The following is a 16,132-nucleotide window of genomic DNA, read 5'->3' as shown; positions in this document are numbered from 1 at the left end:
ATAACTTGTGTATTTGAGGTTTAAAAAAGCTTCTAAAGTTTGTAATTTCTACACTGAAATTTCAGACTTGATTTTCCATTAAGAGAACTGTATCTACAGCGCATTCAGAAAGTATTCAGACCCCTTGACTTTTTCCACATTTTGTTACATTACAGCCTCATTCTAAAATGTATTAAATTGTTTTTCTTGTAACGGCTGTGGTGGGAAGAAGGTGAGGACTAAAGCTCAGCGTGGTACGTGTTCATCTTATTTAATGAAAACTGAACACAAACAAAGAAACAACCAGAACAGTTTTGCCTGGTGTAGACACACAGACTGAAAACAAACACCCACAAAACACAATCAAAAACAGGCTACCTAAATATGGTTCTCAATCAAGGACAACGATTGACAGCTGCCTCTGATTGAGAACCATACCAGGCCAAACACAGAAATAGAAAATCATAGAAAAACTAACATAGACAACCCACCCAACTCATGCCCTGACCATACTAAAAACAAAAGACAAAACAAAGGAACTAAGGTCAGAATGTGACATTTCCCCTCATCAATCTATAAACAATACCCCATAATGAGAAAGCAAAAATACGTTTTTAGAAATGTTTGCAAATGTTTTTTGTTTTTTTTAAGAAACGGAAATATGACATTTACATAAGTATTCAGACCCTTTACTCAGTACTTTGTTGAAACACCTTTGGCAGCGATTACAGTCTCGAGTCTTGGGTATGACGCTACAAGCTTGGCACACCTGTATTTGGGGAGTTTCTCCCATTCTTCTCTGCAGATTCTCTCAAGCTCTGTCAGGTTGGATGGGGAGCATCGGTGCACAGCTATTTTTAGGTCTCTCCAGAGACATTAGATCGGATTCAAGTCCAGGCTCTGGCTGGGCCACTCAAGGACATTCAGAGACTTGTCCGAAGCCACTCCTGCGTTGTCTTGGCTGTGTGCTTAGGGTCATTGAACCTTCGTCCCAGTCTGAGGTCCTGAGCAGGTTTTCATCAGGAATCTCTCTGTACTTTGCTCTGTTCATCTTTCCCTCGATCCTGACTAGTTTCCCAGTGCCTGCCGCTGAAAAACATCCTCACAGCGTGATGCTGCCACCACCATGCTTCACCGTAGGGATGGTGTCAGGTTTCCTCCAGACGGAACGCATGGCATTCAGGCCAAATAGTTCAATCTTGGTTTCATCAGACCAGACACTCTTGTTTTTCATGGTCTGAGAGTGCCTTTTGGCAAACTCCAAGTGGGCTGTCATGTGTCTTTTACTGAGGATTGGCTTCCGTCTGGTCACTCTACCATAAAGGCGTGATTGGTGGAGTGCTACAGAGATGGTTGTCCTTCTGGAAGGTTCTCCCATCTCTACAGTGGAACTCTGGAGCTCTGTCAGGGTGACCATCGGATTCTTGGTCACCTCCCTGAAGAAGGTCCTTCTCCCCTGATTGCTCAGTTTGGTCGGGTGGCTAGCTCTAGGAAGAGGCTTGGTGGTTCCAAACTTCTTCCATTGAAGAATGATGAGAGTCTCATACCAAAGGGTCTGAATACTTATGTAAATACGGTATTTCTGTATTATTAATACATTTTCTGAAATTTCTAAAAACCTGTTTTCGCTCTGTCATTATGGGGTATTGTGTGTAGATTGATGAGACAAACATTTGATGAATGTGAAAAAAGTCAGGGGGTCTGAATTCTTTCCGAATGCCTTGTACCCCTACAAAAATGTCTATTAATTATAAAACACATAATAATTCACATTTCCTGGTGCTAAGGGATTCATTTCCTGCTGTAACGAACTGGCTCAAATTAAGATCCTACATCTGTATAGTTGCGTGACTTACTGAAACATGAGACCTCAGAGATCAAGTGAAAGTAGGAGGTCCTTTCAGTGTGTTGGTTGAATAATACATTCAAGGGCCCTTCCTTTAACTACGCTGTCGAGGAACAGACCCTCCAGAGGCTGAGAGCTAAGTAAAGAAGATCTTATATTGGCTTATATTGTGAACTGTCACAGAGGTATCACACAACACATCAAATCAGTGATATTCTCTACTTATATCCTTGCAGGAGGGAGAGAAAGTGTTGTGTAGCACAGCATGACTCATCACAACCCAGACACAACACACATTTTTTCCAGACGTTGGGGTTTTAATAGTTTTTTTTTCCATTTCAACGATAACCTTACGTCTTTCTAATCATTGTAACATTAGCTGTTAAAACCATAGATTCCGATTACGCTCTGAGTTTATCCAGAATGCTGTCCCACGTAAACAGAGATCAGAGGCTAGCGTCCACCCACTCCTTGGAGAGGTTTCATGAGGAAGCCTAGACCACGTTTCTTAATGTGATGACTTTCCATTACCAGATGTGAGGTTAAAGACAGGAGGTATGGGCATGTCCACACGAGAGAGAGAGTGTTTTGTGTGTTTCAGTACGGATGCAGTCCGCGTTGCCTCTGCTTCTTATTTCCACACACTAAGACGTCATCATGACAGTTTCCTCAAAATGTTTATTTGCTCTTATCTCTCTTTCTCTCTTTCCTTTCTAGTGCTCTTTCTTTCTAACGCTCTCTCTCCCAGTCAATGGAAAATGATATTGAAACATACAAATATGATTATCCAGAATTCATAATTCGCATGACAATGTTTCTGGAGATATGAAATCATGCAACCCAACTGTGAAATGATACTCGCATATATATCTAACAGTGTGGAACACATTCATCATGGCATGTATAGGTAACTGACAGAATAAAGGAAACACTGGAGTAAATGAGGGATACAAAGTATATTGAAAGCAGGTGCTTCCACACAGGTGGATCCTGAGTTAGGTAAGCAATTAAAACATCCCATCATGCTTAGGGTCATGTATAAAATGCCTAGTTGAACATTATTTTGGCTACCCTGGCTAGACAAAGAGATCACAGTGACTTTGAAAGAGGGGTCTCAAAGTGTGTGTGTGTGTGTGTGTGTGTGTGTGTGTGTGTGTGTGTGTGTGTGTGTGTGTGTGTGTGTGTGTGTGTGTGTGTGTGTGTGTGTGTGTGTGTGTGTGTGTGCCTGCGTGCGTGCGTGCGTGTGTGTGTGTGTGTGTGTGTGTGTGTGTGTGTGTGTGTGTGTGTGTGTGTGTGTGTGTGTGTGTGTGTGTGTCACCAGATCTCAATCCAATTGAACACTTATGGAGATTCTGGAGCAGCGCCTGAGAAAGCGTTTTCCACCACCACCAAACAGAACACAAAATGACGGAATTTATTGTAGAAGAATGGTGTGGCATCCCTCCAGCAGAGTTTCAGACACTATGTCTAGGCACATTGAAGCTGTTCTGGCGGCTTTAGCAGCTTGTGGTGGTCCAACGTCCTATTAAGACACTTAATGTTAGGGTTTCCTTTATTTTGAAACTTAGCAGTAGTTTCAAGTGAAATGTTGAAAGTTGAGGACCCCCCCCCACCCCCGCACACACACACAGTTGTTTTATTTTTTATTGTCACATTCACAGGATAGGTGCAGTGAAATGTGTTGTTTTACAGGGTCAGCCCAAACAGTACAGGGCCCCTGGACCATATTAGGGTTCGGTACCTCAATATGCAATCAATGTGCATTACTTCTTTGTTCATATTTAACTAAATAAATATATTTTACTGTACACATTAACTCAAATGGAATATGTGCCAACAAATTGGATACAACGATCCAGTCTCTGTTTGGTTCCATATAGAATAAGATGCTGTTGTATTTGAAGGAGACACCAGGGAGCAGTGTTTAGCTTTAAGTAGGACCACATTTATTCTCTGGGGTCTCACAACATTTATTCTCTGGGGTCTCACAACATTTATTCTCTGGGGTCTCACAACATTTATTCTCTGGGGTCTCACAACATTTATTCTCTGGGGTCTCACAACATTTATTCTCTGGGGTCTCACAACATTTATTCTCTGGGGTCTCACAACATTTATTCTCTGGGGTCTCACAACATTTCTCACTGACATTACTCAAAACAAGAACTTTCTCAACCCAGGTATTTCCAAAGGTTGTAGGAAACACATGATCCATAAAACTAATGGACAAATCTGAACGTGTTGCCTCTTAAAACTGCTATAGGCCTATTGTATAGATATTCCTTCATAAATGTTCCACTTCATGGTTGGTTGATGACTTCAAATGAAATGGCTGCTTGCTACAGGCCTACATTTTCAACATGCTTAGATGAGCCATTAAGGACAGGATAAGAAGTCAAGAACAGTAAGAACTGGAAAATCCAACTGCATCTCATACAGTCATCTCTGTCTTTCCTGGTTAGACCACTGAAGGTTGAAGATGTGGTGATGACTCAAGTATGGACACAGTCGTACACAGTCGTACACTGTAACATTATGACATGTCTCAACATGCTGTTTTAAACTGAGGCCTAAGTCAGTATGTGTCCCAAATCACACCCTATTTCCTATATATAGTGCACTATTTTTGACCAGAGCCCTATGGTCAAAAGTAGTGCATTATATAGGGAATGTGATGCCATTTGGGACTTTATGTTCACAGAATAGACATTCTTATGATTGAAATTACACCTGTAGAAACACCAGCCAAGTTCATACCAGAACAGTGACACAAGTGTGTTTGATTAAACAAACATTTGGATCATTGTAGAGATGATTACTGAGGGGGGTGGGTTCATCTAAACCCCTTCACACGCACCCTACTTGGTTCGTAAATTTGTCCCCAGTACATGGGTTGGAAACTTCCAGAGAGAGAAAGGCCATGAATCAGCGAAACAACAGATATACTGAGCTGCTTGCATCGCCCCCAGCCAGCACCCAGAACCCCCACCTCCACTTCCTCTTCAGTTTACTAATATACAACATACGCCTGCACCGGGGGAGACCTCAAAGAGCTGCTTCTTAGAATAGGACAGAGGTGAGAGGAAAGAGCAAGACAAAGACACAAAGATGTTCTCAGGACTACAAAAAAAACTTCACTTGAGAGTGCGAGTGTATGTGAATGAGTGATTGAAAGTTTTGTATGAACATATACAGTACCAGTCACAACCAACACCTACTCATTCAAGGGTAATAACACATATGGAATCATGTAGTAACCAAAAATGTGTTAAACAAATCAAAATATATTTTATATTTGAGATCTTTCAAAGTAGCCACCCTTTGCCTTGATGACAGCTTTGCAAACTCTTGTGATTCTCTCAACCAGCTTAATGAGGTAGTCATCTGGATTGCATTTGAATTAACAGGTGTGCCTTGTTAAACGTGAATTTGTGGAATGTATTCCCTTCTTAATGTGTTTAAGCCAGTCAGTTGTGTTGTGACAAGGTAGAGTTGGTATACAGAATATAGCCCTATTTGGTAAAAGACCAAGTCCATATTATAGCAAGAACAGCTCAAATAAGCAAAGAGAAATGACAGTCAAGTCAAATTTTATTTGTCACATGCGCCGAATACAGGTATACCTTACAGTGAAATGCTTACTTACAAGCCCTTTAACCAACAATGCTTTAAGAAGTTTTAAGAAAAAAATAGACAAAGTAACAAATAATTAAACAGCAGCAGTAAAATAACAATAGCGAGGCCATATACAGGGGGTTTTGGTACAGAGTCAATGTACGGTTAGTTGAGGTAATTGAGGTAATATGTACAGTAGGTAGAGTTAAAGTGACCATGCATAGATAATAAACAGAGATGAGCAGCAGCGTAAAAGAGGGGTCTGGGTAGCCCTTTGATTAGCTGTTCAGGAGTCTTATGACTTGGGGGTAGAAGCTGTTAAGAAGCTTTTTGGACCTAGACTTGGCGCTCCGGTACCGCTTGCCGGGTGGTAGCAGAGAGAACAGTCCGTGACTAAGGTGGCTGGAGTTTTTGACAATTTTTAAAGCCTTCCTCTGACACCGCCTGGTATAGAGGTGCTGGATGGCAGGAAGCTTGACCCCCAGTGATGTACTGGGCCATACGCAATACTCTCTGTAGTGCCTTGAGGCCGGAGGCCGAGCAGTTGCCATACCAGGCAATGATGCAACCAGTCAGGATGCTCTCAATGGTGCAGCTGTAGAACCTTTTGAGAATCTTTTCAGTCTCCTGAGGGGGAATAGGCTTTGTCGTGCCCTCTTCACGACTGTCTTAGTGTGTTTGGACCATGATAGTTTGTTGGTGATGTGGACACCAAGGAACTTGAAACTGTCAACCTGCTCCACTGCAGCCCTATCGATGAGAATGGTGGCATGCTCATTCCTCATTTTCCTGTAGTCCACAATCATCTCCTTCGCCTTAATCACGTTGAGGGAGAGGTTGTTGTCCTGGCACCACACGGCCAGGTCTCTGACCTCCTCCCTACAGGCTGTCTCTTCATTGTTGGTGATCAGGCCTACCACTGTTGTGTCATCGGCAAACTTAACGATGGTGTTGGAGCCGTGCCTGGCCATGCAGTCATGAGTGAACAGGGAGTACAGGAGGGGACTGAGCATGCACCCCTGAGGGGCCCCAGTGTTGAGGATCAGCGTGGCGGATGTGTTGTTACCTACCCTTACCACCTGGGGGCGGCTCGTCAGGAAGTCCAGGATCCAGTTGCAGAGGGAGGTGTTTAGTCCCAGGGTCCTTAACTTAGTGATGAGCTTTGAGGGCACTATGGTGTTGAACGCTGAGCTGTAGTCAATGAATAGCATTCTCACATAGGTGAGAATTTTGTCTAGGTGGGAAAGGGCAGTGTTGAGTGTAATAGAGATTGTATCATCTGTGGATCTGTTGGGGCGGTATGTAAATTGGAGTGGGTCTCGGGTTTCTGGGATGATGGTGTTGATGTGAGCCATGACCAGGCTTTCAAAGCACTTCATTGTTTCAGACGTGAGTGCTACGGGTCAGTAGTTATTTAGGCAGGTTACTTTGGTGTTCTTGGGCACAAGGACTATGGTGGTCTGCTTGAAACATTGGTTGGTATTACAGACTCAGTCAGGGACAGGATGAAAATGTCAATGAAGACACTTTCCAGTCGGTCAGCGCATGCTCGGAGTACACATACTGGTAATCTGTCTGGCCCTGCGGCCTTGTGAATGTTGACCTGTTTTAAGGTCTTACTCACATCAGGTACGGAGAGCGTGATCACACAGTCATCCAGAACAGCTGATGCTCTCATGCATGCTTCAGTGTTACTTGCCTCGAAGCGAGCACAGAAGTAATTGAGCTTGTCTGGTAGGCTTGTGTCACTGGGCAGCTCGCGGCTGTGCTTCCCTTTGTAGTCTGTTATAGTTACTTTAAGACAATCCGGAAAATGTCAAGAACTTTGAAAGTTTCTTCAAGTGCAGTCACAAAAACCATCAGCGCTATGATGAAACTAGTTCTCACGAGGACCCCCACAGGAGAGGAAGACCCAGAGTTACCTCTGCTGCAGAGGATAAGTTCACCGGCCTCAGAAATCTGCAATTAACTGCACCTCAGATTGCAGCCCAAATAAATGCTTCACAGAGTTCAAGTAACAGACACATCTCAACATCAACTGTTAAGAGGAGACTGCGTGAATCAGGCCTTAATCGTCAAATTGCCACAAAGAAAAAGGACACATATAAAAAGCAGTGCCTTGCTTGGGCCAAGAAACATGTGCAATGGACATTAGACCGGTGGAAATCTGTCCTTTGGAGATTTTTAGTTGTTGTTCCAACCGCTGTGTCTTTGTGAGACACATAGTACTTCATGTGTGGTTCCCACCGTGAAGCATGGAGGAGGAGGTGTGATGGTGTTGGGGTGCTTTGCTGGTGACTCTGTCTGTCATTTATTTAGAATGCAAGGCACACTTAACCTGCATGGATACCACAGTATTCTGCAGCAATACGCCATCCCATCTGGTTTGAGCTTAATGGGACTATCATTTGTTTTTAACAGTACAATGACCCAACACACCTCCAGGGTAAGGGTTATTTGATCAAGAAGGAGAGTGACGGAGTGCTGCATCAGAAGACCTGGCCTCCACAATCACCCGACCTCAACCCAATTGAGATGGTTTGGGATGAGTTGGACTGTTGGAACTGGTTGAAAGAATGCCAAGAGTGTGCAAAGCTGTCATCAAGGCAAAGGGTGGCTACTTTGAAGAATCTCAAATTGATTTGTTTGAAATTTTTCTGGTCACTAAATGATTCTATATGTGTTTTTTCATAGTTTTGATGTCTTCACTATTATTCTACAATTCTTTACAAAATAAAGAAAAACCCTTGATTGCGTAGGTGTGTCTAAACTTTTGACTGGTACTGTAGGAACAATATTTGTATAATGTGAGTGTGAATGTATATGATTGCATGGTATACATTTTTAATTTAACCTTTATTTTAACAGGGACTCATATTGAGATCCAGGTCTCTTTTACAAATGAGCCCTGCAGAACGGAAACAGAATACACACATCCAACACGAAATGCAGAGCCGGTTAGGAAAGACATTGGAAATGCATTTTGTTACGTGTTTTCAATCAATGAGGTCAGATACTTTTGATAGGGAAGTAATATCAAAGTTGTGATCAAATGTGGTTAGCATTGCTCTAAAACCTGCACAGTGCAGTCTTATCACCTCTGTCACTAGTAAACAAGTTAATCAGGTCAGGGAATCAAGATAACAATCTCTATGCGAACACAGGTCACATACTGTCATATACTCAGGTCACATACTGTCATATACTCAGGTCACATACTGTCATATACTCAGGTCACATACTGTCATATACTCAGGTCACATACTGTCATATACTCAGGTCACATACTGTCACATACTCAGGTCACATACCTTACTCTTACTCTTATTTTTTCTATATGTCAGTAAAATGGAGCAAAGACACTGTATAAGGGGGGATTATATGCTTCACTGTATTGCAGGGGGTTGGTGGGGATGGGGGACGGTGAAAAGAGAAGTGGTTTTCACCTCGTGTGGTCGCAGGCTGACTGTCTAAAATGCAACTGAGTGGGTGCAGCATCCGCTGCTACTGAAGCCATGCTCTAGACTCAATTCCAGCACAGAAGCCCTTTAGTTACACGATGACTCTGTATGTCTGTTTGTGATTACATGCCTGCATGCATATATTTTTGTGGATCAATTAAAGTAACAAATAATGCTCACACAGAATCGTAAGAAAGATAAAAAATTCAAAATGTATTTATTTGAATATTTGCAGGATAGAATATACAAAATACACAGTATGTGTTACAGCTATAGCCTACTGCTTGCGTTAGCGTCCAAGAAGAAGAAAAAAACATATATATTTTTTTTATTTCTCACTATATATGGAAGTTGATAAGTCCTGTTAATCAGAATATGGAGGACAATGACTACTTTACATTTGTATAAAATGTTAAATAAATATAAAACACCAAAAGGTGAAATACAACATGTCCAGGGTACTGAAATGAGTTAATTACTTGGTCATGTTATGGAGGGTATACAAAGAGGGAAATAGATAGTCCAACATTTGACCTTATCATGAACACATAAAAACATTGGTGTTTTTAAATCACTGATGAAGGATTTTGAGGCTGATTCCCTGACCTGTTAAACTTTGTTATACTCTTGTGAATTCAATGGTTTTTACTAGATTCCTTGTAGTTTTTCACATTGTCTGTCTGTAATTTTTTGTAATGACTTGGTGCTGCCTATCTTGGCCAGGGCGCTCTTGAAAAAGAGATTTTAATCTCAATGAGCCCTTCTGGTTAAATAAAGGTTAATTTGAACGAAATGAAAACACTATGCAGTGGTTTACATGCAATTGACCTGAATATCAGGTATTCTTAAATCGTTTCAAAAACATAGAATATATCTACTTGTCAATATATTGAATTATCTAAATATCTAAATATTTTTCTCTATATCTATATTATGTATTTCCTTATACTATTATATATATATATATTTTTTTTTAATCAGGTCAATATAACATACAAGTAAGATAATAAAGAGCTGATGTCTGTAAATATGCATTGAACCCTAGCATACAGAAGTAATGTTCATACAGTTCTTTTGTTCTTGTTGGCAGACTATCAACATAATGTGTGACCAAAACCCCCATCAATAACATCACTACTTACAAAAGAGAAGTAACACTGTTATTCAGCACTTTCACCACCAAAACTGATAAAAAATGGTTTTATTCTACAAAGCTAAATCAATCCATACATTATAATTTTATCCAATTTTATGATTTACCTTAGCAACAGGGCCGGATTAATGCAGGGGTTTACCGGGGCTGAAACATCTGTGTCCAGGCCCATTGGGGGCCCAAGAGGCAGCAATTCATTTTTTTGTTTTTTAAATAAATGTTTAATTATTAAGGAAATATATACTGTATATATTATATTTTATATATATATATTATATCTGTAGCATATATTTTATACTTTTTCACTCAATACTCAATCACAGGAAGACTCAGGACCCTGCTCTCAATGAGTCTAGCTGCTGCCTGCTGCCGCTCTACTAATCATCAGATGGGGGGAGGAGGAGCTAGGGGGTCCCCTGTCTTGATTGGGTAGTTGATTAATAATTTTAAAAAATAACTGCATAATAAATAAATAGGACTGGTCAATTGTGTGAGTCAAGGACTGGGCCCAAGAGGCAAAAAATAATAATACTTTGTATTTTATATATATATTTTTTTATCCAACCACAGGCGCCGGCTCTCAAAGTTCAAAATACACCAGAGAGCATAATTCAGCCACAGAGGATAAATTGTTTATTTTAAAAAAAACTATTAATTAAGTTTTATCACAAGCACATACAGATGTCTTCCAAAATTAAGCAAACACCAACAAAAAGTGTCTTAAAAGGGTGCTGCCACCATGAGCTGCCAGAACAGCTTCAATGCTCCTTAGATTATACATGTGGATATAAACCATGCCAGGAAAATGCACCCCATACCATAACATACTGTATCCCTTGGTTACTCATGTGTTTCCTTTATTTTGGCAGTTACTGGTATGCCTACAGTCAGGAAGGTCATGCGCCCCAAATAGGCTACAGCTTGTTGCTTTTTGGCCATAGATATATACTCCATTGAAGTGTTTTGTAACCTCTTACCCTGGGAATTTGACTGTTAAACTCATGGTTACACTAGCAATGGATGCCAGTTCTGACTTGAATGGGAACTGCCAACTATGGATCTATGGATTGTAGATTTCAAAATGAAATTGTGGGAAAAACACACTGTTTGGAAAACAAATGCCTACTGGTGAAAAGAGAAGACTAATCAGTCTTTAGAACCAATAAAAAAAAATTCTTAACAACTCCCAAATTTTAGCTAACAGCAGCACTGTTTTTTCAAAGTATCTCATCTTGAGATAGGCTATTGCCACAGCTAGCGCATCAGCCCTCACCGTGAGAAGCCTATGGCTTCATCTTCATCATCAGGTGAGTCAGTGTGCCACTCAACGTTTTATTTAGTAACCTACTGTAACCGATGATATACAGTATATACTGTATATATATATATATATATATATATATATATATATATATATATATATATATATATATATATATATATATTTCCTCTGAATATTGAATATTGTGTGTCGCTTCATTGGCCTGGGCTATTGTTTGTTTGAATTCAAGACCAGATTGATCTCAGTTGGTCAGTGTCAGAGTAGCCAGCCATTTCAGTCAGTTGTGTGGTAATTAAAAGATTCAACTAATGTCTTTGGGTATGTATGTAAATGACGTAGAACTGCATGACATGCATTTTTTAAAAGGCGGATTCTTTTACGACCCTGCTAAAAAAAATCCCCATGTGTGGAAATCCTAAAAATGCCTCTGCTCATCTGTAGCCTAGTGTATGCCACATGGCAAACGTTATTATGGCTTTATTATAAAGGGGCTTTTTCTTCAACAGTACATTTTCCACTCATCGAAATGCATCTTGATGCAAGGATTTGTTTAAAGAAAATGAGGGTGTAAATTGGCCTACAGTATTATTATGCCTTAAAACCAATGATAATCAGCCAGCTATCTAAAAAAAAGTATCTTCATCATCAACCCGTATTATATCATATAGATACCAAACACGTTCTCTGTGGAATATTGTATCCGAACTTGAGTGACATTTTTCACTTTGACAAAGAGGGAGTCATCTTCAAAGAGGTGGAACACCCCTCCCAGGTAGCTGTTTGATGTGGACATCATTTTCCCAAACTTGGGGTGATATCTCCTGGACTTAAGGAGTTCAATGTCCTTCCCAAGGTACCGTGGAGTAGTTCTGCAGACCGAGTGTGTGAACGCAACATCGACCTCACTGTAGAAGATCTTAGAGTAGACGTAGTAGTAGCCTTCCTTCTGGATGACAAGCTTCCCAGCTCTGTACTCCATTTCATGGAGGATTGGTTCTGCCTGCATGTTCCATACCATGACTCCATCTCCATGGGGTGCTTGAGGTCCAGCTGGAGAACAAATACAGGACAATATGTGGGAAAAGTTTTCTGTCATTTGAATTTATCTTCATGTACTATTTCAAACACCATACTATCTGATGTACTACTACATACTTCTATTTCACCCTCTTCTGTCATGACCAAATATTAATATAAAGGGTTGTGTGTAGTTGAAATGGCCTGGTGACAATGGTTTTACCTGTCAAATGTGCAACAGGTTTTGAAGGCAACACAATAGGGTTTGGTCTTGAAGTTGGGGGAACCTCCTTCGGAAATTCCTCATGGTCTGTTTTGGGAACAAAGTTTATGTTGAAGTGATGCACATTTTAGAAGGTGAATGATTCAGAAATGCATTTATCAAATGTGTATAAAATACTCAGTCGGGATCTTCTACCAAAGATGAGTCCCTTGTCATTTTGTCACAGTGTTTGAACAAGAGAAGGAGAAATAGTCTGCGACATACCTTGGATACTCATACTAGCTGACCCTGACTCCGCCTGCAGTTGGGAATAGAGATTTCATCATAGTGAACAGAGAGGTTTGTGGTAATACAGTACAGGTATGTGTGAGAATGTTCATTTGCTCCTATTTAAGTGGTTCTTTGGGCCTTCAGCAATGTGACCTTTACATTTTATTAGATGATATGCAGGAAAGATAAACAGAACTGCTTATGGTTTCTGTTAATTAAGCCAAGTAGATCACCCATCCCACCCCAGACCACCCCACCCCCGTCTTCCCGTCAGTACATGTGCATGCAGCGAGACTAGGTTAGCTCTATCCTCTTCCAATAAACCATCGCACACTTGCCACCAGATTGGGTCAGGGGAAATGATGTCACATGAAGCTCAACATAACCACAAACACCTGACCAACAAACAAATTCTGTGGAACACGGAATGCTGGCCCCTGGTACGTCACGGAACATTCATATTCTCCGAAATGATGCCCAATTCTGATAAACTTCTCCATCTCAACTGTTGCCAAATGTAGAAGAATGAATAAAACTGTTAAATGCATATATCAAGGGGAATCCCAACTCAAACTTTGGACAGAAACTGCTGACTATGACAGAACTTCACTATGTTGTCATGAGACCTGTTTGTACGTAAAACAAAATTGACATGACAAAAAAACAAAAAAAACTGAATAATGCACTGGTAACTCGGAAATTAATATTTGTTTCTATTCCCTATAGACTTGGAAAATTATTTCACAATTAGAGTCTAACAAAACAACCAATTGTAGCAAGGTTCCAATATTCCAAGTGACATATCACCACACATTACTCTATTCTGAACCAGGATAATGCCATCATCAAATGGAGGAAAGGAACAAATGCAAAAAGACAACAGTAAATTACTACATTGTACAAAATACATAGAGATTGGATAACAAAATGTGACTTTTTAAATAATGATTTATTATTTTAATGTAGTATCTTGGGTTTTTAAAGTATTGTCTTAATGTAACTGTGCATTCGGCATAATTTCAGTCTTGTCGACTGCGACTATGAAGTAAATCAAATCAAGCAATTATTTCCCATATGATGATGCAAATGGGTTGTAGATTATTTTTGAGAGAGAAAGAACACATCAACTAATGACACTGGAAATGTATTCACTTTTGTTTTGGAATGAACAAAAGATGTTTCTGAGAATAGTGTACACATTGTGGGGTTGAGAGCAAGACAGAGATTGGGTAAAATAAAACAGTGAGAGATGAAAGAACACAGTAGAAAGAATACATAGTTGTTACTAGATGTGTGAGAGAGAGAGATGTGTGAAGAGAGACTCTCAGGTGTTGAGGGAGACAGAACAGAGATGGAGACGGGTAGACAGCCACCTCGTGGTGATAATACTCACAGATCCCTGTTTGGAGTAGAGGTGGTAGATGAAGCAGGCCTCTATGGCCAAGCCACACAAAGCCAGACCAACCAGCAAGAACAGCAGGCTTTGGGCCACACCACCCCGACCAGGAGGTCTCGGTTTGGGGGGCAGCGGTGGGTAGGCTGCATGGCTATCCACCATGAACACGGAGGGGTACGGGACACCACCCTCAGCCATGATCTCTCCGATAAGAGAATATAAGGAACTGAAAAAGGATCCTCCAAGAGGTAGTCAAGTAGTACCTGAGCGAGGTCCACGCACCAGGGGTCCCGGCACACAACGAGAGACACAGAGAGATTTCCCAGAGCAAGATCAAGCACTAGTGTGGGTTGTACAGTATGACTCCTCAGGTTGTCTTGTCTGCAGACAAGACAAGACAAAAAGTAGTGGAAGAAACAAATTCCACTTCCAGATATGAGAAATGTGGAAATCCTTCACATAAACGACCACCTCCCCAAAGAGCAGTCACAGAAAGCAAAACGTGTCTTAACCAAAATAAATCTTGACAGAGAGAGAACAGTTACCTCTGGTGTTAAGTTTCAATCAGTCAGAAAGAGCGAAGCAAAAGCAAATGAGCATCTTATAGAGTGGCCATGCACTGAGTATGATCACCTCCCCACTACACTACATACACCCTCCTACTCTAGCCTACTACAGCATACATGGAGTTTCGCAATAATGTGTCTCTCTGTTCACACTTCCTCTCACTCACTCTCACCAACTCTCATGATGAGTATATGATCTGGTAGAGAGTGGTCTGCTATCTACTCTACCAGCAAAAACAATAAAATCATGATAAGACCAATATATTCATGTTCCTTTACAGTGCAGCTTCAAGTAAAAACAACAACATATGGTTCATTGTATTGTTATTATTGTGTTCTTAAGACTTTTCATGGTATTGTTTTTTACCACATGCTTTGTCAAGATCATGCTTTGTCAAGATCATGCTTTGTCAAGATCATGCTTTGTCAAGATCATGCTTTGTCAAGATCATGCTTTGTCAAGATCATGCTTTGCCCTCCCTGACATTGGAAGGTTGGGAGTTCGATCCCCAGTCAAGTCATACCAAAGACTGGAAAAATGTGTCTCTGCTTGGTACTTGGAGATGGATTGGGGTTTACTATGTCAGGAAGTGGATAAAAGGTACACAGCAGGGGTGTCCATATATAGCTTCAGCATGCTCTCTAAGGTGTGTTCTAAAAAATGACCCACTAGTGAAAATATTCTACAACTGAACCTATATTCATAATATTCATAATCAGATGTAGGATCAGCACCCTTTCCAAACCCCCTTAGCTATCAGGCTGGGGTGTTAGAAATCTGATCTTAGATCAGTGGCATAGAGTAAACCTCATCCAAACTAACAAGAGCACATTGCAATAAGCATGTAAAGCGTTTCCTTTGTCATAGCACCAGCCACAGCCTCTCTGACCATAATGCACACTTCTAAAAAAACAATCTATATGTCATATAACTAAAACGTACAACAAGTTGTCCTTAAAAATGGTATGTACAAGGCATATGCTGTATGTGTGTACATATTTGTGTATGTTTACTACTGGGTATGCTGTGTATGCTGTTGTGTATGTGTGTTTTTATCCAGACAACTTTTATGTGATGTCTATGTTTTACTTGATTCTATGGAACCCAGGACTCCTTGGAAAACTGTGGAAATGGTTACTGAGTGGACAATTCTGGCAAATTCTTTTTAATTAAATGAGTTTCCAGTGAGCAAAATGACGTTGGAAAGAAGTTGAAAATAAATAATTACGGACGTTGAAGTCAAGTGAAGGTTGAAAACGTATTTTATGGACATTGATAAAAATGTGGTTAGTCCAGACAGGATGAAATCTAAACCAAACATAA

The 16,132-nt window shown here is 40.5% G+C and overlaps 1 protein-coding gene across 1 annotated transcript; it reads right to left on the bottom strand.

Annotated features, from left to right (window-relative positions):
• Positions 1-11,504: 11,504 nt before the first annotated feature.
• Positions 11,505-14,886, bottom strand: LOC118380602 (tumor necrosis factor ligand superfamily member 14-like). Its single transcript, XM_035767584.2, has 4 exons — positions 14,240-14,886; positions 12,841-12,874; positions 12,577-12,663; positions 11,505-12,386 (listed from the first exon to the last, which is right to left on the bottom strand). Exons 1-4 carry the CDS (start codon positions 14,438-14,440, stop codon positions 11,992-11,994), a joined length of 717 nt encoding a protein of 238 aa, XP_035623477.2. The 5' UTR covers positions 14,441-14,886; the 3' UTR covers positions 11,505-11,991.
• Positions 14,887-16,132: the final 1,246 nt, after the last annotated feature.

Source organism: Oncorhynchus keta, chromosome 5, assembly GCF_023373465.1.
Source record: "Oncorhynchus keta strain PuntledgeMale-10-30-2019 chromosome 5, Oket_V2, whole genome shotgun sequence".
NCBI lineage: Eukaryota > Metazoa > Chordata > Actinopteri > Salmoniformes > Salmonidae > Oncorhynchus > Oncorhynchus keta.
The sequence above is the reverse complement of the archived record's forward strand: the minus strand, read 5'-3'. Positions and strand labels throughout refer to the sequence as shown.

Bases quoted from the DNA above. Each gene is read 5' to 3' on its own strand.
- LOC118380602 (XM_035767584.2), bottom strand. From the start codon at position 14,440: ATGGCTGAGGGTGGTGTCCCGTACCCCTCCGTGTTCATGGTGGATAGC. The intron at 12,875-14,239 runs GTGAGTATTATC...TCCCAACTGCAG, and splicing joins TCTACTCCAAACAGGGATCT to GCGGAGTCAGGGTCAGCTAG. The intron at 12,387-12,576 runs GTAAAACCATTG...TTTGTTCTCCAG, and splicing joins ACCTGTTGCACATTTGACAG to CTGGACCTCAAGCACCCCAT.